The sequence below is a fragment of the Trachurus trachurus genome (genome assembly GCF_905171665.1).
Source record: "Trachurus trachurus genome assembly, chromosome: 1".
In the NCBI taxonomy this organism is placed as follows: Eukaryota; Metazoa; Chordata; class Actinopteri; order Carangiformes; family Carangidae; genus Trachurus; species Trachurus trachurus.
Window position 1 is genome coordinate 22,815,083 of NC_139891.1, and position 24,052 is coordinate 22,839,134.

At 40.5% G+C, this 24,052-nt stretch overlaps 2 protein-coding genes across 3 annotated transcripts; one reads left to right on the top strand and one right to left on the bottom strand.

The window, feature by feature from the left end:
- Positions 1-5,363: 5,363 nt before the first annotated feature.
- Positions 5,364-13,449, bottom strand: g3bp2a (G3BP stress granule assembly factor 2a). The gene is made up of 13 exons (XM_083976766.1): positions 13,257-13,449; positions 11,295-11,413; positions 11,129-11,210; positions 10,276-10,449; positions 9,930-10,020; positions 9,694-9,799; positions 9,387-9,567; positions 8,872-8,973; positions 8,280-8,382; positions 8,122-8,181; positions 7,856-7,987; positions 7,650-7,768; positions 5,364-6,496 (listed from the first exon to the last, which is right to left on the bottom strand). The coding sequence occupies exons 2-13, from the start codon at positions 11,387-11,389 to the stop codon at positions 6,215-6,217; spliced, it is 1,527 nt and encodes a 508-aa protein (XP_083832892.1). The 5' UTR covers positions 11,390-11,413; positions 13,257-13,449; the 3' UTR covers positions 5,364-6,214.
- Positions 13,450-15,547: 2,098 nt separating this feature from the next.
- Positions 15,548-23,971, top strand: pkd2 (polycystic kidney disease 2). 2 transcript variants are annotated; one of them, XM_083973181.1, is made up of 15 exons: positions 15,548-16,506; positions 16,938-17,051; positions 18,356-18,489; positions 18,986-19,236; positions 19,397-19,621; positions 19,926-20,154; positions 20,252-20,422; positions 20,539-20,720; positions 20,810-20,930; positions 21,035-21,133; positions 21,489-21,610; positions 21,731-21,848; positions 21,968-22,131; positions 22,444-22,588; positions 23,035-23,971. In XM_083973181.1, exons 1-15 carry the CDS (start codon positions 16,059-16,061, stop codon positions 23,209-23,211), a joined length of 2,700 nt encoding a protein of 899 aa, XP_083829307.1. In that variant the 5' UTR covers positions 15,548-16,058; the 3' UTR covers positions 23,212-23,971. The 2 variants fall into 2 exon arrangements, with proteins under 2 accessions (XP_083829307.1, XP_083829308.1); XM_083973182.1 differs by having other exon boundaries at positions 21,971-22,131.
- Positions 23,972-24,052: the final 81 nt, after the last annotated feature.

A 24,052-nucleotide genomic window follows, 5' to 3' on the forward strand; every position in this document is an offset into this window, starting at 1 on the left:
ATACTTTTTAAAGCGTATGTTCCTGATGGTGGCGCAGCTGGATTTTACTTGAAACTCAAACAGAGGAAGAGTCACGTCCTTAACTTGTATGAGTGAGCCAAAGGTCAGCAGATAAAGAGGAGGAGAGGCCATGTGAAGCTGTCAAGGGCAAAGCGATTGTGTGCTTTAGTGTTGACTCATGACCATAGAGACAAAAAAGAAAACAGCAACCATAGCATAACTGTGCAGAAGAAAAGCAATTATTTCATAAATGCACATATGTCGACTAATGCATCAAATTACTACAGCAAAAGAAACGAATATCAGTGTTAGGACTTGACTTGCATTTGTGAGGGGAGGAGGGTAACATAAAAAAAACAGTTAGAAATGGCGTATAATTGATAATGCGGAGGTTATTCAAGACAACAAAGTAAAAAAGAGTTTTTAGAGAACTGAAAGAGGGGAACAGGGTACAGAGTAGCACTGTCTGAAACTAATGGCTGAATTAAACCAAAAGTGGTAGAGTAAACAAAGAAAAGCAAGAAATATTATTACCAATATCAAATAACATAAAAAATAGCACTCCTGTTCCTATTCTAATACACCAAGTGTTACTAGGAAATAGTATCCAGCAAGCAGCTGTAACAAAGAAATACTTCATATAAAGAATATGCCACTTTCCATTCCTCCTTCCCACAGTGCAGCATCCCACAAGCCCCAGTCATGAGACCAGGTGCCTTTCAAAACAACATTAACCTCACATCAAGGTATTTAATTCACAACTAAAATTATTTTTCACACTGGCATCTGTATAATCTAATTATGTATCAATGTTAACCTTTAAACCCTTTAAATGCCTATTGAACTTAGACAATGAAACCTGTCCCTCCAGCAGTTACACTGGGTCTCCCCTGACATCCGACAGACCGGTTCCAGCTTGCATGGCTTGACAGTGCGCCAGCTCATTCGATCAAGGTCACGGGTCAATGGTGTGATCGGTCCAATGCGTGGGAGTTACTGAATTTGTAAACAAGGGTGTATGTAAGGTAGAGGTGGGAGACAGGGTTAAAGAGAAAAATTGATTGATACTACCTTGTAAACTACGTTTGTGACATTGAGCTTCTTGGTACTTGCCCAGGGAGCTTTTAGCATTTAGTATATTGCTCCATTGGATCATGGGAAATCAGCCACAGAGTCAAGTTTTTTGAGGTTCGATGAATTTGACTTTTCCGCTTTTCTGCAGAGCAGTTCTGAACATTGCAGCCAAACTATTATTATGGTCTATGTTATGGCTACGATGAAGTTAAATAGATGCTACAGCTACAGTACGTCGAAGAATGATAAGGTAGTTCCAGCTGGGTAAAAGCAGAGGAAGGATGCTTACAAAGAGTTTTTTGTCTTCTCTGCCAGACAGCTTTCTCAATAAAAGGCCATGAGCATGGCTCAGCCAAAGGCCGCCTGTCTGCATCTCTCTAAGTGAGACTTCTTCTTTTTCTTCTTCAATAGGGTTGAGGTTCAAATTCGCATTTGCAAAAAACTAGCCAAGACTGGGGTTCAAACCTCAGCCTCCCAATCCATAGTCAATGTCATTACCCACTGAGCTACAGCTGTACAGTATGTGGTGAACCCTCAGGGCCACCATCCTGATAATACTTACTAAAACTGCAACAAAACACAACACGTTGTTGTGATCAGGTCACTGTACTGAATGGCCAGTCTGTTTACTCTACATGGTATATTTGCTTTTACACAATGTTGCTTTGTCTTGCTTCAAACCTGCGATACTGAACAACAGTCATAAAAGTGAAATGTTCAGTTACTGATTACAGCAAATCCTTGTAGAGGAGGAGGAGGAGGAATAAACTGGAAATAGTCAAGTTCAAGAATGTTAATATAAAATACATACTGTATTTGACTAGGGTAATTAAAGGTAACTATAAGGTAATTACTCCCACTTATGTAATTAATACAGTTTACATATTTTACCCATATTGGTTGTTGAATAACACTATCTGCATATTTTATCTAAATTGACTGAGATGAGAATTTACTCCACGGATCAACATCTGTTGAAAACACACCAGGCATAATAATAACTGTTCTCACCCCTGAATCTCTACTAGAATGAAGCATTACCTTTTTACTTCCAAACAAAGGTCTAAACACACAGGTCTAAATGCTGCTTCAAATGATGCAAGATATAAAAGCCTCTTTAAAGTGTCGTTAAAGTTTAACCCCCTTTATCTTCCACACTCACCTTTTGCAGCATCTGACTTGTCTCCCAGTTCCTGCATGATCACTGGATCATTTCATCAAAGCAGCATCGATCCAACAGGAAATCAAAGACGCCCCCTCCCGGCTCAAACATCTGATGTTACATCAAGAGAAACGTCATCTGAATGAGACTGAGCAGACTGGAGATATACTGGAGATAGAGCCATTGAGCAGGAGTGATTCAGTCTTTCAAATATCTACAGGTGCAGACTGTGTGTGTACACTATCTGGGTATTAAATATTCATACTAATGCTGCAGGTTTCTGCAGTGCTCAAGTGCAACACAGTCATACTAGTAGTCAAAGAGTGATGGACAAGCATTAGGAGCAATAAGGCTACAGTTATTCATCCAGCATGTCAATTAATCAACTTAGTTACCCGAGCAATTAATGTGACAGTGTGAACATAGGCACGACACTTTATGAAGCATCAGGAACTAATGGATGAATTAACCAGTTAAATATGTTGAAATACTTGTCCATTTTGCATCTGAGTTTCAGTCAATAGTTTATAGGTGTGTAATGTCTGTCCTGACAGCCCACAATCACACATGGATATCATGCAACGCAAAGACAAAAAGGGACCTGAGTTAAAGACTGTTCAAGCTTTAACCAAGACGTGTCCCATTAAGTGGAAAATGTTTTGCATAAAACAATCACAATTTCTCTACCGCATCGTCAGCTTTAGCGAACAAATCGTCCATCTTTCTCAGTGAGACAGACGCCACTGTTGGAAAGATCTCCTTTAGCCCACGAGCCTGGGGCAAAGCTCATTTTCTACCTCTGCTTTTGGAAAGCTTCGACATGAAACAAGATCTCTTAAAGAGTAACCTGTAAACAGGACAAACGTATTAGTGGTGCTGATATCAGTAGTTTATTGTATGTTAAGTCCAACACATTCAAAATGGAAAGGAGAAAAAAAAACCTAAACGAAAAAAAAAGAGAAAAAAACAAAAAGATTTTCCACCTGCAACAGTTTTGTACTAGCAACAAGTAAAGGGTAAACACAGTAAAAATTAAGATGGCAGCCAACTGTTTACCACACCTGCTAAAGCCAAGAAGGTACTTCTATTTCCATTCAAAAAAAAGGACTGGAATGATTCACAATGAGGATCCACTCTACTGCATTTTTCAACCACAGGAAAATAAATTTACAGCTTTGTTTCCCTCCTCTTGCTCCTGCGTTTGATGATCCTTTTAAGTTTGGAAAAAGGGGCGGGTTTCAGTGAAAAAGAACTATCCAACTGTAAATTTAATACGCTCAAACATTTATTTATTTTTTACCGCCACTATGATTGGTCTGAAAGCATGATGGCTCTTCTTCACCACTTTCTTCATTGACCAGTGCCGCTGCAGAGTATGGTTGCAGCCAAGTGCTCACGTTAAGCAGTAACCTGGCAAATAAACATTTGGGGGTAAATGCACCCATGAGAACTATCTGTTTAAAAACACCCAAAGAGCTGGATCCCCCCCCCCCCCCAAAAAAAAAAATATTGTGTCAAAGGCTGATGGTCACAAATAGTCTTTCTATTGAAAACCATTCTCACATGTGAAAAGATTCAATCCCAAACTACAAAGGGAGAGCCGCCTGAAAACTACATTAAATAAAGGCGGCGGGCCTGTACGTCACATCTTGTTTAAACTGCGAGAGAAACGGCAAACATTTAACATTGGTTTCTTTTCTTGTTGGCCAGATGAGTAAATTTGGAGAGAGAGGCTGTGTTCAGATTGTCCCAGATACGTTGGAAATAGTGCAATACCACCAGACAAGGAAGACCTCATTTAGTATATTTGTCCAGAAAATGCTACATCAAATTTTGCTTCCCATTTCAGTGCAAGATAATAACAAAAAATAAAAGATAACATCTCACGTGTCATGTTTTCCTTTCCAGCTGAAACCAAAAGGTCTTCCCTCCCTACCGAGTGGTAAAAACAAAATTATGCTAGTGGACAAGAAGCAGCCGACTATTAAGGCATTCAGATTAGACTTGCCTTCGATGGAAAAAAAATAAACCAATAAAAATAAGCACAATGAATAATCAGCATATGAAAATACAAATGCATAAATGGCTAGAAAAGTGAGCATAATTATTTGCTTGTGTATAGGCCAGAGCTGCGGCCAGCCCACCAACACAGATCATTACAAAATTGTTGCTGAGAAAAAGAACAGTCCGACAACTTGTGAGTCCAGGAATTAACCCGAGAGTCTGCCATGAGCTGCAAATCAGACTGAAAGTAAGGATCAGCATCGTCTGAATCACATTGTGAGACATTTACCCTTTCCAAAATGCAAAGGTCAGTTCACCGAAATCATGGTTGTGTGAGCTATGACTCGTCAAACCAAGGACCAAGCATTTCAACTGTCACCATCTTTTTAATGTACCTTTTTTTCTTTTTAAGGGGGAGTAGTTCTTCAGATGCACCTCTTTAACCATTTAACATCGAACAGAACTCGAGGCACCTATTTGTCTCTACAAAACCCAGAACAGACACAATACAAAACAAATGTACAAAACTCACAGCAGATCATCTTAGGTAGTAAAACAGTATGGAAAAATGAAATATGCACCTGAAAAAAAAAAAAAAAAAAAAAAAAAAAAAAAACTTAAATCTTGTGAATACTGCAAGTTTTCTTTTCTTTTTTTTTTCTTTTTTTTTAAATCTGCTCCCAGTAGACAATAGTTCAAAATGAGCAGCTCCGTATATATTAGGAGGCGGCAAGCCCCAAACCGCTTTACGCTTTAGTAAGACTGGAAAAGGTGAAATAGAAGGCACCATCATGCTTTTATCAAGTTGAGAGAGAAATGAAAAAATATACACAAAACATACAGTAAACTATGATCTTTGCTGTACATTTATTCTGTTACTCCGTACTTAAGACAGGGAGGGAGGGAAGAGGGAGGGAGGGAGGTGTCGTCCATCCCAGTTTCACGGTCTAGCTGGCAGGGAAAAAACATGAAGAAAAACAAACTTGGAATCCAAAGAAAAACAGAGCGAGCCGCCATCGTTACCACCACTCTTCTATTGTTCAACTTTGTTTCTTGTTTATCCTCTGTCCCCCACCCCCACACACACACTCATTTGGTGAAAGTCCAGGATTTGAGCTGTTTGTGTGTTTTTTTTATTTTTTTTATTTGACTTATAAACGAGGAAAAATATAATGCAGATTTGCTTGTCGTCTTGTCCATCCAGCAGTAAATTGAAGCGTCGTTTTGGGTCAAAAGTGTGAAAAGTTCATTGGTCACAGCAGACGAGCTGTGAGCGAGGCCTGCCCCGGTAAGTCGTATCGCTTTGAGACAAAAGAGGTCTCTCCAGCTGCGTTCCGAGCGTGGATGTCAATGTAACACGACAAAAAAGTACCCATTAGTGCATATTGATGAGTGCATTATGCAATTTTGAAGCAGTGGTCTCTCAAAAGGAAAAAAGTAAAAGGCAAGCTTTTCCCCTGGAACTGCACAAATTTTGCATCTCACTCTTTTCCAACAGTAACGGGCAGAAAACTACCATATAAAATGTGCAATAGAGGGATTTTCGTGAAGCAGCGCCCCAGTTAAGTCAAGGCATATAATCTCTTTTCCAAATGATGGGCTGTATTATCGTAGTTAAAAGTCTCATCAGTCCCTCCTAATGTGGCAGATTACTCCTGGTTGGTTTGCCTTTTTTCCACGAATTTACAAATTAAAGTTTGTGAATTCTTGAGATACCCGAAAAGGATGCTCAGCTCACAACTAATAAGCGAAATTTTTTTTTGTTTGCGCATTTTGTTTTGTCTATTTCACAAACAAATGGTTGACAGGCTGTGTCACATTCCAAAGCAAAGAGGGAACAAAAATAAAAAAACAAAACCAAAAAAAAAACAAAAACAAATATATACGTTTATACATGAAGATTTCTTTTCGTTAACGAGAACGGTTGAAGATGAAGAACACGGTACTACTTCCACACTGCAGGTGGTGCTCTCCTCAGCGGCGCTGGGTTGTGAAGCGACCCTCTCCTTGCCCGCCGGAGCCTCTTCCAGATCCCATGCCGGGTTTGGGGGCCATGCCGCCTCGAGGTGGGGGTCCCCTCCCGTCACGTTCACGCATCATTCCACTTCCCACGATGCCCCTCGAACCTCCGGGGCCCCGGTCGTTGCGCCTCATGTCCCGACGTTCGTCTCCTCCGCCGCGGGTTTCTCGTTCACGAACCGCCCTCGTCTTCTTCTCCTCCACATTCAGACGCACCTCGCCTCGAAACATGATGGGCTGCAAGAGGAAGAAGAACGAGGTCGTTACAGGAGGAAAAATAAAAAAAACACTGAATATTTCCCCGCCAATTTCACAACCCCATATCATTCACTGGTTTTGCACACGATTGTTCATCTGCCCTGAATCCGTCATTAGTCCCGTTCTGTGTCCCACCGGTCTGACCTGAACCGGTTCTGTGTCTCTGCCAGTGAAACAATTTAATCTCCAAGGCTGCGTTCAGACCAACAGCGGCCGCTTTCATTACAATGAAGCCAGGCTGGTGTTGTAGCAGGGGAGCCCACGCTCTGGCAGCTCGACCAAAAAAAAAAAAAGATTAAACTTGTGCCGCAACATCATACAGCGAGCGAGGCCGAGTTCAGACAGACTGCAGCCTGCGTGAACAAACACAGCTGCCTCATTAATTTGAATGGCACCCCCACTGAGTCAACAGCTTCTTCACCGTTGTTGTAAGGAAAGATAAAATTGCCACTGTGGCGATTTTACAAAATCGTAAAATCTCATAATCATACACTACTATGCTGTGTTGTGCCCCATACATCCTCAAATTCACACAACTAATACTCAAACTGGTTTTCCCAGCTTGTATTTTTTCCCCCCACATGTCCCCACAGACACAGCTGTATGCATCGTTTTAACACTGGGCTGCTGAACATCTGCTTATGTTCAGTTATTCACATATCAAACGCCAGGTTTTTAATGGGACATCTACTTCCAGGATGTTCGTATAAAGGACATGTATAGGCCTCTATGGTAGCATTAAGATTAATGTTGCCTAGCTCCTGCTATTTATGGGCGAAAAAAATCCAAAGTTGTTAATTACAGTCAATCCCAGAGTTAAATTTAGTGACTATAAAAAGGGCAATAAAATAAGTAAAAGGCAAATGTCCCATATATATGATATTGTATTTCTGCTATTGGTCTGAACATGGCCTCAGAGACTCTGTTTACATGCTTTATTTGCTATTGGCAGGACAGGAGAAGAAAATACTATATCAAATTAAATTTTACAAGAAATGTGGGATAATTTCAACTGAACAGGGGAAAACAAATCAAATCAAACTGTCAAATTAAGTGTTGAAATGTGTGTCACCAAACCACCACCAAATGAATGAAAGTGGGTAATGAAAATGTCAATACATGCCCCTTCTACCTTCGCCCCCAAGATTCTTTGCACAGGATCAGAGTCGTCAAAGACCACAAATCCAAAGTTGGGCAGCTTCCCACCAACGCCCTTGGTGTTGATCCGCAGCTCCACCACATTCCCATACGCTGGAACAAGAGAAGATATGATGCAATTAAACTTTCAGGCAACACTAAAAACAACACAGCTTTGGATGACTGGGCGGCGAAACATACTCATGAAGAACTCTTTGAGCTCGCTCTCATCGATGTCATGTGGGAGGTTGCCAACAAAAAGCTGGTGGCTGTCTGGGTACCGCACGATCCGCCTGCTGTCCATGTCGCCAGACTCAGCATCTCCCCTGCCACCTGAAGGCCAGAGAGACACAGAGGCAGAGAAACACATCAGATCAGCTGCTGAGCATCATCTGCATTCACATCAAAGTACATTTTCAAAGTCATATGAAATCAGATGATAAAGCGATTCAGACAAACAATTCTACCTTTGTTAACAAAACTCAAGTGAGGTTTCCCCGTTTGTGACTCTGAAGATGCAACACCATCTAGGAGTGAGAGACATGCAAGGCGGTAAGGTGAGAATGAGCCAAATTAATCGCTCATAAATAAAACCCTAAATTGGTGGGAACAGTGTTGGCATTACCAGGTCTGGGACCCCGTGGAGTGAAAGCCGGTCTGTCCCGTGTACGCTGGTCTCTGGGACGAAGAGGTGCTGTCTGTGTCTCCGGCTTGGCTTCAACTCTGGGCTGTGTGGGGGAGGGGTGTCACAAAAATAAATAAATAATCAAAATACAAAATGAACAATACATTCCTGTCATTATCATCCTCAAGAGGACTGGACAAAAGTCAGCCTGTTTGAGTCAAGTCTCTGCTCTCAAATGAGACATTTTCTATAATTTATCTTCTACCCTCAATGCTTATATAGCTACAGTCAGACTCAACTGCTGTAAAGCCAATCTTTTCATGTGAAGCACAACATGAAATGAGGAGAAGTGTATGCTCTTCAAGAGACGTGGGCTTTTTGAACACCGTACCACCTTTTTAGAAAAGCAATTTCAGGTTGTTAAAAGATAAAGAGCCATAATGCTCTAAAGATTGCCCGTTGCATCGAGGTGCTCATCGAGGGAAACAGTTGTGAACATTAAACTGGATTCTGGCATAGTAACCCATTTGTTATGGCAGAACTTACAGTTTTTTCTTTATTTTATTATTAATGTGCAGCTGTAGGTGGTTACCTGTGAGCTTGGTGCTTTTACAACATGGGGGGAGATTCCAGAGGAGGTGACTGTGCCGGTAGGAGGCAGGTTTTTACTGGTTACCAAGGCCCAGGAGAAAGTCTGTGAGGGATGCAGTAATGCATCGTTAGGACTGCAACAGTATCCAAATGACCACTATTATATATTATCATTGGGCAGACTTATGAGATCTGATTATGATAATCTAACATATTCAAACATTAAACTAATCAATCATATTATTTGGAAATCTAAATTATTATGGAATAAAATATAGTGTTGGTGTGTGGGAATGAACCTGGATCTGAATGCTTCAAGCACAGCTTTTAATTGTTTTACATAAACCTTTAAATTTGCTTGTGATGATGTTAATCACCATTATACAACTCAAAAACATTTCATATGTAGTATAGATAGATACTTTGATTCATCCCGAGGGAAATTCACAGTCATAGTATAACCAACTCATTGTACAATCACCTCTAGTAAACTCGATATAAACACATCCGTCTTACCTTGGGAGGCTCCTGGGTGTTTGGTGGGGACTCCACAGGAACTGGTGATGGTGCTTTCTCCTCCATCTCTTCCAAAACCTTCTCATCGACTTCCGGCTTGACCTCTTCTACTTTGGGGTCTGGTTCTGGCTCCGGCTCTGGTTCTGGAGCTGGCTCCTCCATGGGCTCCTCCACGCCGTTACTGCAGAGCACAAATATCCCAAATAAAAAGAGGCTTCCAGGGCAAAGCAGCCATACTAGATTTACAAACCAGAAAAGGAAACGCATTTCAATACATCATCAAGATTAGGACTTAGTTTTGACATACGTGACTGGGTGAGGCTCGTAATAGGTGGTGCTGTTGGGGCTTTCCTGAAGTGGCTCAGGGGAAGGCTGCCTCTCCTCTGGCTCCTCTTCAACTTCCTCCTCTGATTCTGAGTGATAAAACAACAAATAAACAAATTGAGAAGTGAGTTGCTTGAACAGGTGATTGAAACCATAAACATATGAACAAAAGACAGGTAAAAAAAACCAAGGTCTGTCTGTTATTTGTCAACATCGTACCCTCATCAAGCTCAGCTTCAGAGTCTCCAAAAACCTCATCCTCGTAACGGAAGATGTCGTTGTGGACGTAGAACTTGTTTGCCACTGAACCCTAAGGACAACGACATGTCATGCAAAGAGAAACAATGAATATATTAAATTTGGGCGATTTGCAAATGTTTTTTGACACAGTGGAACAAATGCAATCTATTTTTTTATATTCATTAAAAGCAACAACAACCTTCATTATCTGCTCTTAATAAAATGTCAACCGTTTCTTTCAGACAGTTTACATTTTATTCATCGTTCTTGGTTAATTATTTGTTCTCCCACACTGTTACGAGCTAAGAAAGGGAGAAGTACTCACCTCTGGAGCAAGCACAAAGGTTTGCATGAACTTCCTCATGGGCTGACCATTGTTGGACAGTTCTCCCAGGACTTGCACCACCACCCCATCACTCAGCGTGGCGTGGGCATCCACATGCCTGATCTTTGTGTGGCACTCGCTGAACTGCAGGGACATGACCTTCTTGTGGATTTCCTGAAAGAGCAGAGACAAACGGACGGCCGAATAATAAATGACTCGAACAGAAGAGACAACTTGGTCAAAGCCCACAAACATTGTTATTCTAAAAGGTTGTTCCTGTTTTCTGGAGTCAAGTATATTTTTCTTCCTAATTGATTAAGACAACCATGGTTCAAGTCTCTTATTGATCATGATTTGATTCTGAACCAAAAACAACTGAGACCCCTGTCTCAAAAAGCACACTTGTACTTTTTACCATGTTACAACTAATATATTACAGCATCTAATCCCCATTTTGTTTCAGATTTATAAACAAGGTTGAATCATCTCTTGGGTGAAACGTCAATCAACTGGAATAATATGGTATCAAAACACATGTGAAATGGAAATAATGATGCTGAAAATGAAGTTTTATATCTACCATTTCCTCAAACTTTGAGCCCTTCCTAAAATGCTATTTTTTTTTTTAAGTGTTTTATTTCACACCAGTACACAGTAACCAGACAGAACAAACTCACACAACATACCAAAACAGCAACAACACAAAAAACAACAACACCTGATATGATGATTTACTTCATGTTATGATGTATTCACTTATGCTAGGGTAATATTTATATGGACAATCTAGCACCCAAAACCCATTTTACAGCATTTTTAAATTGAATCTTGTTTTTTGTCCTGTAATACATACCGCTTGACCGTAAACTGCTTCCGCCAGCTTCCCACTTGGGTCAAGTCCTCCGTGAACATAGGAGGACTTCCTTCCATAAAACCTGAAGTCACAACAATATCACAGTTATACCGTGATATCAGCACTTACAGATTTATAATCTAAAACATCACATTTCAGAAATTACCTGTGCAGGAAATCTGGTGCCTTGTTTAAGAGTGTGTAATACTGCCTCACGAACTCCCGCCCTACAAGCAGGGGACTTGGCTTCTCCATCACCATTTCTTTGGTAAACAATATTAAGTGCTGAAACAGAAGACAAACCATAATTTAGCTACAATGACATTTAGGGATGGGGTAACACATACGCATGCAGAATGACAATCATTCGTCGGTTCATTTAGTTCACTCGATGAATCTAAACCAATACAAGCTGCCCATGTTTAGTTTCTGTTACTTCATATAAATTAGTTAGGGTTAGGGTCCTGCATTGATGTGACAGGCATTTCTACGAATTTAATATATAGTTTTATTTGGCCTAAGTAAGAAAATGGACTTTGTCAGCACCACAAACTACCTTCAGTATGAAAAATAATAGTACTGGTTAAAAATGCATGTGTTAAGTAGTTATTTGATTATTTGGACTTTCGTAAGAGCTGGTTTTATTGATGAGCTGTTGTATTCAACTGCATTAGTTTTAACTTGATGTACTTAATAGTCAAGTGAAAGAGACAATGACTTTGAAAATAAGCTTAGAGTCAGACGACCACATGATTTGATTTGATTTAAATTGATTGATTGAATAGAAGCACACATTGGTGCTCGTTTAATGCGCCTTGTGTAAATAACAGAGATGTGTCACCAAGTATAGAAGGTGATCAGAGGCGTTTCCTTTCAACAAAACAACGTTTCACTTTCTTTGTCTCATCGGGCCCATGGTTGATCTGACCCACATCAGTCGTATAGCAGAGGCAAAGACAGCTGACTGTTTAGCTCACTGGCTAGCACACTAGCTCACATCCAACTGCGCCATCACGTCCATCCAATGAGACAAAGAGGGAACCCGGTTGTAGAATAAAAAGAGAAACGACTGACGCGGGGGTCCAAGCGAAACATCGTGAAAACGACCTCAACTACATATCAAATGATCACTTGTATAACTATACACATCATGGGTCTGATACACATGCATGGCCATGGCTTTGTAGATAAGTGGCCTACTTACTTTACGAGGCCTTTCATGTCGATGCTAACAACAATTTGCCACTTCTTCTTCCATTTGTCGCATGTTCATTTGCGAAATTAAGTGACATATCAATAATTTCAATCCTATTTAACCTATTACACGGATAAAGAGGTCAATGTATGCCCATGTTGTCTGCCAGTTCAACGTTATGCAGCCTGTGCAAAACATCCGAGCAAAGGATATATATTAATGTTAATCTGCCGGCCTCATCGCACATTGCTAGTTAGCTCGCTACTAGCATTTAGCTGTAGCTAACTTGTGGCGTCGTCGTTTTTCCTTCAGCCAGCGTCATTTTTTACAATGAGCGGGAGCGATATATTTACAAGAAACGTGTGGTGTGTTGGCGTTGTTGGTCAACACAGAAAAACAAACAAACAACCGAAGAGACGTTTGATTTCCTTTTTTCTTTTTCTTTTTTAGACAAACAACTGCCATGCTTGTTGCAAGAGGGGGGAAACCATCAACCCGAGCTGAAGATAAGGCATTTTGATTGAGCCATTGTAGTGAAACAAGTTATGCTAGATCGGCTCCATATATGACAACAACTACTCCTTATTTGTAATTAGCTGCATCATTACCATCAAAAAACGTAGGCGATGTTTGGTACACGTGAACTTTCAAATAAAATAACCACCCCAGACTGATTTACACTGACCAGTGTCGACCCATTATCAATGAAACAAGTTCAATGCTATGCTAGCTCAAAGAAAACAAAAGAAGGCAGCCTTTGGAGAAAAAATAGATTATCATACATTTAAAACTACACATCTAATGTACACCGAAGTACAGTAGCAACAGACGTAGCTGGCCAGTTTGACAGGTCAGTGGCAGTGGTTTTGAATAGACAATGCAGCTAACATTAGCTTGGCACGGCTAACTTAGCTTGGAGGATGGCTAACTTACCTTATGAAAGACCTATCTATGTAGACAGAAGTATTTGTAATAAATAACTACGAGTAACCGTCCGCAGACTGCTCTGAAATACAGAGTATCCCAGGTGAAACGTTATAATATTTCCCCCTTTCCACTCCCTGACAGTTAATGATCTCTGCTGTACCAGAGATTGAAGATTTAAAGTGATAGGGTAAGATTTATTGTTTTACCCCTGCAAACTGGGGCAGGGAACCCCCATCACAACCACTCAGCCAATGGACTGTTTACACTGGGCAGCATAAATTATGACGTCGACAACGAAGCCGCCCCCAAGACGTTCTTTTACACTATAAAATTAGATATCTTAAAAATAATAATAATACATAGCTGCTTTAAATTTTTAGATAAAAAACGCATCTTCTTTGGTTCAATTCAAATAGATAATTTATTGAACTGCAAAGATTGCACTTACAATTTTACAACAGATGTTATAATCGTCTCATTTATCTATTTAAATTCAAGTAAAAAAAACAACAACAACTGGTTTAGTTATTTGAGATTAAATGTCTTTTTTTTATGTCTGATGTAGCGTGTTGTTTGTAGTTGTTTAAAGGTTTTATTCATTTTTCTCAGTTTTAGGCATTTGTTCTTCATTTAACCTAAACCCAAAGAACATCCAATCCACAAATGGCTGGGTTAAGTAGGCTAATTGATTAATTTAATTCACAGACATACACTAATTGATTAATTCTACTCATTGTTTCAAGTAAAAAGATCTAAAGTTAGAACCTTTCATGTTTATAGGTTAAAAGTGATTTGATTTTTTGAAACTTTTATTTAGCATCAAAATCTGTCAGAACATTGGAGGAAAAGCACACCAAGCTGTGCCAAATTTAATAAGGTCATGTCACCTCACGAATGGTCATATGTGTTTCACTGCCTGCTCCTTTAGGTCAGCTGCATAGATTTGTTCTAGATTGATGTGAGGGATAGTCAGTCAAAAAATGAAAAGATGCTTGTCTTAAAAAAAAAGGCTCTCAAATGAGTATAACCTATATAGGAGCTTTGTTTGTTTGTTTCAGTGTTGCAATAATAATTGTTACCAATACCACCAAAAACTTATTACCACACATCCAGCCCATTAGGGCTGTAGTACAAAACATGTGCACCATTAACCTGAACTATGCATTAAATGTTGTGTCAATCATTGTGCTTGCTTTGATACATATTTACACAAGTTAATAAACTGGATTCATCATTTGGGTTCTGGTTGTCTGGTTGTCTTATTGTTGGAAGTCGATTGCCTTTAATCTGGATGCTGAGCACCACCAAGTGGTCAAACGAGTGCTAGCGTTTTTCACTTACTGTGAAGCACACAATCACCAGTTTGCTCACAGGAAAAATATTAGTGTGTCATTACATGAAACAAACGCTTAACTTTGAAAAACATTATTGATCAAATCAGTCATTATTTGTAGGCCTACAAATAATACAAAGTTACCTCTGTTGGAAAAAGTTATCATGAAGAGACAGAAAACAACCACAAATGAATTTGAGATATCAAAAAAGAAACACACACACACACACACACACACACACACACACACACACACACACACACACACACACACACACACACACACACACACACACACACACACACACACACACACACAAACTAGGCTAATACACACAATGCTATTAAACAAAGTCTGCAAAGAACTGAAGAACAATCGGTGAATAACAGAATTACAGTGATTAAATAACTGCAAGAAAATCGCAAAATCTTCACGTGTTGTTTAGGATCTCTACCAGTAAAGAAAGCATGAGGGCCTTTCACCTGTCCATGTGTTATGCACTTTGAAATAGCTTTGAATTGTTGTTGCTAACTGTCTTGTTGTCATAGCAACCCCTGACTGAAACACACAGAGATTATGTAACAAACGTATGCATTCAATCAAATAGCTACAATGTGAATAGATAAATAGACTATTTTAAGAAAAATATGATGCCTATTGTTTGTCAGAGGGATGAAAAGGCGTCTAGCAAAAGAAATAGAAAATACATAGTTTAGGGACTGACTTTTTTTTACGAATCAGCAGAAAAAAAATCCAAACAATCATAAACCATTCCAGGATACGTTGTGAAAACGTTCCATTTAAACTATAGCCTACAAATAATTTCTCAATGAAGAAAAGTGTTTTTCTCTGAGTTACTAAAAAAAATACCTTAGGTAGCCTATTTCACCACGACGCCATGACTTTTAATGTAATCTGAGTCCCGAACAAATCAGAGTGAGAGTTTTTTGGGGGAACAGCTCAGGAACAAGATGGCTGGCTTGGGGCGAGAAAAGTATCTTTCGTCTTCTTCCACTTAAAAACACTCAACAATTTATGGACGTCGATAATTTCACGTTGATAGTGTAACGTCTATCAACTGACAAGGGAATCTTTTAACGGCAACGGAATTCTTTTTGGAGACGTTTGATGTTTTTCTTTGAGGAATGTTTTTAACGGTTTGCTGAGGGTGAAACGTTAACTACTAACGCTGGCTGCGAAGAGCAGGATTACATTCATTAAAAAACCTTATATAAATAGAGGGGTTTTTTGTCGTTGTTGTTTGATTCTTTGGCTAACTTTTCCCAGTCTGTCTGTTTTTGGTTTATAGGCGAGTAACGGTAAAGTGTCTGCAAAGCGAAAATGCCTGAAGTGCTTTAACCTTTTTTCTTTTTTCTTTTTTTTTTTAAATAGTTACTACAGATATTTTTAAAGAAAACATTGAACTTTTACAGATGCCCCACACTAGATAGAAAAAAAAAAATCTAACTGGACCATGAGTTCATCCCGAGTCAGACCTCAGCAGCAGCAGCAGCTACCGCAGCAGAGTCAGACTGGCAGGTTGCCGCCGCACAGACTCGACTCCAGCGAGGGGATCGAGATGGAGAACATCCAGCGTCCGGACCTGGGTCTCGGAGGAGTCATAGGCACCCCGTCCCCTCCGTCCAGACAAGCGTGGAGCCGAGACAACCCGGGGTTCGAGCCCGAGGACGAGATCATGGAAGCCGACTGGCCTCCAGCGTCGAGTCCGGGGAGGAGGTCGGTGTCCACGGCCTCGGGGAGCAGCAGCTGCAGCAGCGGCCTGGGCAGCTACAGCGGCGGGGGCAGCGGCACCCACATCCCCCGAGGAGGAGGACTGTACCCGACCCCTACGGTGGATGCCCAGCAGCAGGAGAGACATGAGCACCCCAGCTGTATGAAGCAGATACTCCACAAAATCAGAGGTCAGTCAGTCACTCACCCCCTTCTCTTATGTTTTGTAAATGTTATTTTATTGTCAGGATTGAAGTCTTCCCTGAAATAATAATTAAATTATCTAAAGATTAGCATCAGTCGAATTGATGTCAATGAAATTCAGGGTTGCCAGGTTATAAAGTTTATCAACATTGTCATTGCACAGTGACCCATGTTTGGATTTATGTGATTGAAATTAATGTAAAAAAAAAAAAAAAAATACCAGTCAGTAAGCACTCTCTAATATTGACATAGGCTATGTATTTGGGAATTTATAGTGTTTCCAATGCATTGCCACCTTTTCCAGCGTCATGATCCAGAGTTTAAGCAGAACTTATTAAACTTTATTATGAAGTGTTTCCTGAGACACTATAGCCTACTGTATGCTGCTGTCGTCTTGAACTGTTGTTTCTTTTTGCAGTTCTGTGGGGCACAGATTTGATGGAGGACAGTGACAGCAGTCGAGAAAGATATCTCAGGAACATACTGAGGGAGATGCTCACATACATCGCATTCCTCATCACTATTTGTATCTGTAAGTAAACATTCAGCTACAAGATGACAATGATGGAAATCATTCACCTGTTGTCAGCTTCACTGTTGTGGAAACAGATTTGTTGTGTTTTTTTTTCTCACCTTAACTGATAGAAGAAATGTGTTCTTAACCATGTGCTACAAGACACCTGTACTGTCCACCCCACCTCCATGTTTAATCTGCATTGAACTAATGAAACAGACAGCTGCCTGCTGCCTGAACATTTCATCTCCTTGGCACCGAACACAAAACATTAGCTTTCTTTCAACTCCATACCACATTTGAATGTAAAGCAGGTTTTGCGTATTCTCCGGGAAAGATTTTTGAGTCTGATATTGATATCCTACGATGCTGCACAGTGCGACACACAAGATAAAACAGGGGCCACTCAAGGCCTCAGTGGGCTCCATCTTATTTATTCATATGGGTTATTCTCAACACATGATCAAGACGTCCCTAATTACTCCTAATTGTTCATCAAAACCATTCTCCGTTGGGATCTGCGCCCACAACAAGCGTTAGACTGAGGAGTTGACCTAAGTACATACATCGTGTTCGGTGACTCGTCCAAAAAGAAATTACATGTGCCCAGGAAGTCGGTCCTGGACTGAACTAAACTGACGAATGGTCCAAATGACTCAGAGAGCTCTTTAATATGTGGCACAAAATCTGCCTGGGCACCTTTCCTGTTTCTGAAAAGTTATTTTCCAAACTCTTCATGCATGCTTAATGGTTTTGGCAGCTGGACATCTCATCTCTTATATTTTCCCGGGAGCTTTTACTCCAAAAAAAGTACACATTTTAGGAACGCATTTTTGATTAGCAAAAATAATTCAAATACGTGTGAAGAGAAAACTCATGGTAAGGTTTCTCTACTCTCATTTCTCCTTTGCAATGAAAAATGCCAAACTGTGGTTTAGGGTGGATCAGGAAATGATTTCCTGGCAGACTGGATTAAGGCAAATTCTGCCAAGCAGATCTTGACTATTAAAAGCTGTTTCCAGAACTACTCCCTGCTGAATACTGTATGCTACATAACGTGCTGATGCATAGGTGAAACTAAAGTCAATTCAATTTAATTTTCAGTTTATTTTTTGTGTTTGTCAGGTTGTTGCAGTGTCATGCTGGACGTTAACAGTGTGTTATTGTCCGTAAAGCATTCAGACAATGTTAATTCTCCTGTTTTAATCTGCATGTAATTGTTGTTAAGGGGAATATTACATTATACATAGGCTACTAACAGTCATCTTACAGTATATTGTGCTATTTAATTGTAATTTATATTGTGTATATTTGCTTTGCAGTGACCTATGGGATGGTGAGTGCCAATATGTACTACTATACCAAAGTCATGTCTCAGCTTTTCCTGGACACACCACTGTCTGCTGGAGACCCATCCACTTTTAGACACCTCTCAACGATGGAGAATTTTTGGAAGGTAAAATGAAGCTCATTTCTTAACTCTTAGGTCAGGAGAGCTATTGCTACTGTAACTACTGTTGTGTTTGTAACTCTGAACATCAAATATGCAGCTTATATTTAAGGAAATAGTCTTCTGTTTGGGGAAATCTGCACTCCTTCTTAACTACGGTAAGCATTAAGACTTGAAACAAAAGAAACTGTTTGCCTAGCTCTGTATCAAGTTAACATGAGGTGCATGTTAATTGGCATTTTCCAACCTTGATACATAATCATACAGCTTCAGCTGTGTCCTACTGTATTTGTTGTATGCCACACTTAATGTTTTAGGAAATGCAGTTCACACTTGCAGTCTCTGAGGTTGAATACACAGGAAGCCCCACAGCATCATACAAACTGAAGATAATTACACAAATACTAAGAAGTATAATAACAATAAAATTTAGCATCGATAGCCAGATATTTTTGACTTAAAGTTGAAAGATGCCAAAACCCTGACTGTCCTACATGTGTAGTTCACAGAGGGCCCTTTCCTTAATGGGATGTACTGGGAGGTGTGGTACAACAACAAGAGCCTGCCAGAGAATCAGAGTCTCATTTACTACGAGAACCTCCTCCTCGGGGTGCCGCGCCTTCGACAGCTCAAAGTCCTCAACGAGTCCTGCTCCATCCACGAAGATCTGAGAGATGAGGTTCAGGACTGCTACAACATGTACACACCAAGCAACGAGGACATGACCTCTTTTGGCCCAAAGAACGGGACTGCGTAAGTGCATGTGTTTAATTTGACTATTGAGAGCAAACTGATAAATGACCAGTCAGTGCACACAGAACACATCATCTTAACCACTCGGTTTAGTTACGAAATAATTGTTACTTACAACATCTGTTTCAACTGACATTTCTTTCTTCTTGGCGTCTGTCAGGTGGGTTTATACAGCAGAGAGTGAGATGAATGGCAGCAGTTATTCGGGTCAGGTGTCTAAATACGGAGGCGGAGGATACTACCAAGATCTGTCACGTACGAGAGAGGAGTCGGCAATCCAACTGCAGTTTCTCAAAGACCACCTGTGGCTGGACAGGGGCACCAGAGCCGTCTTTCTGGACTTCTCCGTCTACAATGGAAACATCAACCTCTTCTGCATCGCTAGGTGAAAATCATCAGTTGTTAATAACACATCAACTTAAGCCAAGACAAGTCAACTTTCAATGTTATTTATAGAACTCAATGTCACAGATTTCAGACTTGAGATATAAACAAGCATAATCATAATCATCAAATCATAAAAAGAGGAAAACAAATACATCTTTCTTGCTTATTACCACTAGATTTCTGATTTACATGATCTGCATATAGCACTTTGATTTATCTCCACATTATGACAGTGCCAGCTTTTCGACTATCAGTGTATAAATGCATATAGTAGTTAACATATTCGGATGTATATGTGTCAGGTTGCTGGCAGAGTTCCCTGCTACTGGCGGTGTGGTGACCTCCTGGCAGTTCCAAACGGTGCGTCTCGTACGATACGTGTCCAGCTGGGACTACTTTGTGGGTGTGTGCGAGGTGGCGTTCTGTCTATTCGTCCTGTACTATGTGGTGGAGGAGGTGCTGGAGATCCGTATCCACCGGTTGCATTACTTCAGGAGCCTGTGGAACTGCCTGGATGTCCTCATTTTGGTGGTGCGTATCAAAGTTGTATGTGTGTAACTATTTAAGTAATAACGTAGACTCATTTAAATGCCACTGACTTCGTTGTTTGCTCTTCCTTTTTTGTCAGTTGAGCGTTGTCGCCATAATCATGAACATAACCAGAACAGCCATGGTCAGCACTCTTCTCAAGGGCCTGTTGGAGAACCACACTGCTCACCCCAGCTTTGAGTCGTTGGCCAACCTGCAGGTCCAGTTCAACAATGTGGCCGCTGTCATCGTCTTTTTCTCCTGGGTCAAGGTAGAAATCTTCTCCCTTCCATGTATAATCACTCCAAAACTACCACTGGGAAACAGAAAAACCCAGTGGGTGTGGACTGTCGCTAACAGTAATCCTCTTCCCATCCTCTCTCTCAGCTTTTTAAGTTCATCAACATCAACAAGACTATGAGTCAGCTGTCCAGCACCATGTCCCGCTGTGCCAAGGACCTCGTGGGTTTTGCCATCATGTTCTTCATCATCTTCCTGGCGTATGCTCAGCTGGCCTACTTGGTGTTTGGAACCCAAGTCAATGATTTCAGCACGTTTCAAGCCAGCATGTAAGAAAACGAGCCTGCAAAGGTACAGATACTTCTGACTGGATGTTTCCTAACGTTAAAAATCTTAAAATGCTTTGCTGTTTCTGTAGTTTTACCCAGTTCCGAATCATTCTGGGAGACTTTGAACTCGCCCAGATCGAGGAGGCAAACCCAGTGCTTGGACCTGTCTACTTCACCACCTTTGTCTTCTTTATTTTTTTCATTCTCATGGTGAGTATGGTGGCCACATGTTGTGTTGAAATATTAAGTTTGTTTGTGTTGTTAAAAAAACAAAGAAAAAAGACAAAACACGATTTCTCTTTTTTCCTATGTAGAACATGTTCCTGGCCATCATCAATGACACATACTCTGAAGTGAAGGCTGACATGTCCCAGCAGAGGTCTGAGATGGAGATGACTGACCTCATTAAGAAGGTATTGAACTACCTTAAACTACAATTCCATTAAATCAGTTCGACTATCAGATCTGTGAATTGCAGTCATGAAGTCTGGGTCTGTTTTTATCTGTTGAAAATTTAGGTTTAATATGTTTTGCCTGATGTATTTCTTTAGTAAACCAACTAAGATGTAGGCACATCTTAGTTGGTTTACTGTTGCAGAAGCTAATTACCTTAAATAGTGGAATTCAACATGGATTTTAAATACATTCTGTAAATGTTTCATTGCCATAGTCAGTCTTGAATTTAAGTTTCAAAGTCTAATCTTTATTTAACTTGCTTGGGACCTGGTAAATGTAACTGTTACTACCCCGCCCATGCCCCTCCCTTAGGGTTGTAACAAAGCTCTGATGAAGTTGAGACTGAAGAAGACGATGGTAGACGACATCTCCGACAGTTTGCGTCAAGCTGGGGGCAAACTGAATTTTGATGAACTCCGGCAGGATCTTAAAGGGTGATCGAAATCTCAACGCATACTCAAAACTATCACATATAATGATACCGGTGCAAAGCTTGGGTTGTCGTTGTTGGATGCTACCTGTGCTGAGCGTGTTTGGATTCTGTCTTTGCTCAGAAAGGGCCACACAGACGCAGAGATCCAGGCTATCTTCGCCAAGTACGATCACGACGGCGACCAGGAGCTGACAGAGCACGAACACCAGCAGATGAGAGACGACCTGGAGAAAGAGAGAGTGAGTGATGATGTCAGCAGTTTGTCTGAATAACCATGGAAACACACGGCACACCCTGCGATGGCGTACGCAAGCCACAGCACCTGCAGATGCTCAGTGTCTTTCTGCTCATACGCTAGGAGGACTTGGATCTGGAACGCAATTCGCTGACTAGACCCAGCAGTGGGCGGAGCTTCCCTCGTACCCAGGACGATTCGGAGGAGGACGACGACGAGGACAGCGGCCACAGCTCTCGTCGCCGTGGCAGCAGCTCGGGCGGCGTCTCCTACGAGGAGTTTCAAGTGTACGGGGCTCAAGTTTTTGTATCACTGTAAATAATATGAAAAACAGAACAACTAAAACCTAAAACCCCTTCGACCAAAATTTAGTTTATGTTAATTCTTGGGAGTGGTGGAAAAAACTTCTTATTTGTCTGTCCAACACCCAAAAACATTCACACTTATTACAGATTTTTAAAAAAATCTAAAATGGGAATTCTTCAGATTTTATTAGATGCAACCAGCAATGAATCACTTGGCTATTTTTATTTTCTGCTTTTCAACTTGTTTGAGCTTTAGTCATGTAATAAAACAGAATGGATTTCTGTTTTTCTCAGGCTGGTGAGGCGTGTGGACCGGATGGAGCACTCTATCGGCAGTATAGTGTCCAAGATAGACGCTGTGATCGTGAAGCTGGAAACCATGGAGAGAGTTAAACTCAAGAGGAGAGATGTGGTGGGCAGACTGCTGGACGCCATGGAGGTGAGACACTGTGGATACGCTATGACGATACATGATCTGTTGACATGCACTTAATGCTGGTATAGTTTTTAGAAATAATTTTTGATACAATCAATAGGTCATAGGTCTGAAAGTAGTCGTGCTCTCACCATCAAACAGAGTTAAGTGTTTTTTATTTTATTTTTATTTATTTAACCTTTATTTAACCAGGCAAGCAAATTAAGAACAAAATTCTTATTTTCAAGTGCAGCCTGAGGGGGAGGGGAGTGCTAAAAGTGAAACAAGGTTAAATTGTAAAAATGTATCCTTATAAATGTTAATTACCACTGTTATAAATCGTATAAAACTAGACTAAGACTAAAAATCACACAGCCTTTCAGTGCACCGTCAGCTCAGAATCAGCACCACTGATTACAGTTACAATTCATAAACCGGTGTGTGTGGAACTAAACCTGTTCTTCTGGCAGGATGAGCAGGCGGAGAGGCTGGTGAGGGAGGAACTGGAGCTCTGTGAGTCCGATGATATGGTCTCCCAGGTCAGCCACCCACAGACCGCCACTCCTGTGGGCCCCCGCCCTCGTCCGGCTTCTTCTCTGTCCACCGACGGCCACGACAACAGCACAAATGGGAGCGGCCATGTGTGAAGTCTTGGCACGCTGAAGAATAATCCACTTTGGCAAAAAACTCTATTGGAAATTTCCCTTCAGCGGTACAAATAACTTCAGATGTGGGACAATTTTTGCAAGAACAAAATAATTATTGAAGCTGTTTAAATTCCTGGACACATTACAAAGCAGGTGACAAAGTCAAACTTACCTCACCTCATTTATTTTAATGCACTGAAAGTGAGTGAGGTTCTCCTGAGAGACATCAAAGAGTGTTCTTTACTCTCAAGATATTATCAAGTATTATTTCAACGGGATGATGAGAGGGAATATAAAAATGTGTGAAAGAGACTGAAGAATATTGAAGGATTTACAGTAGGTATTAAATCACAGTATTATACACAGTATTGGATGTGATACACCAGCTGCAAAACACTCTCATTTGCACTCAAGAATGCACAACGTATGATTTTACTATTACATATGCTCACATGCTTCTAATCTCTGTATCCACACATTTTAGCATTTCAACAAATACCAAAAAAGCTATTCTATGAATGTTAATTTTGCTGATTATTTTATGTCATCATTTTAACACATAGTAGGTACAACATCTCCTTTTCCTCTGTTCATCAATTAAGCGTCTAATTAAATAGCTTATTATCATGTTATGATACATATTGTAACTTAAAACAAACTTCGATTTGGAGTGCATCTAGTGTTCATGGGAAACCCATGCATTTATATATTTTTTCCCTGTGCCTTACTTTTTTTACAGTCTATTTCTTTTTTCATTTTTTATGCCAAATAAAGTGTTATTAAAATAAGATGTTTGTTTCATTTGTCTTCCCTGGTTTGGACTTTAATTGAAGGACAAGAA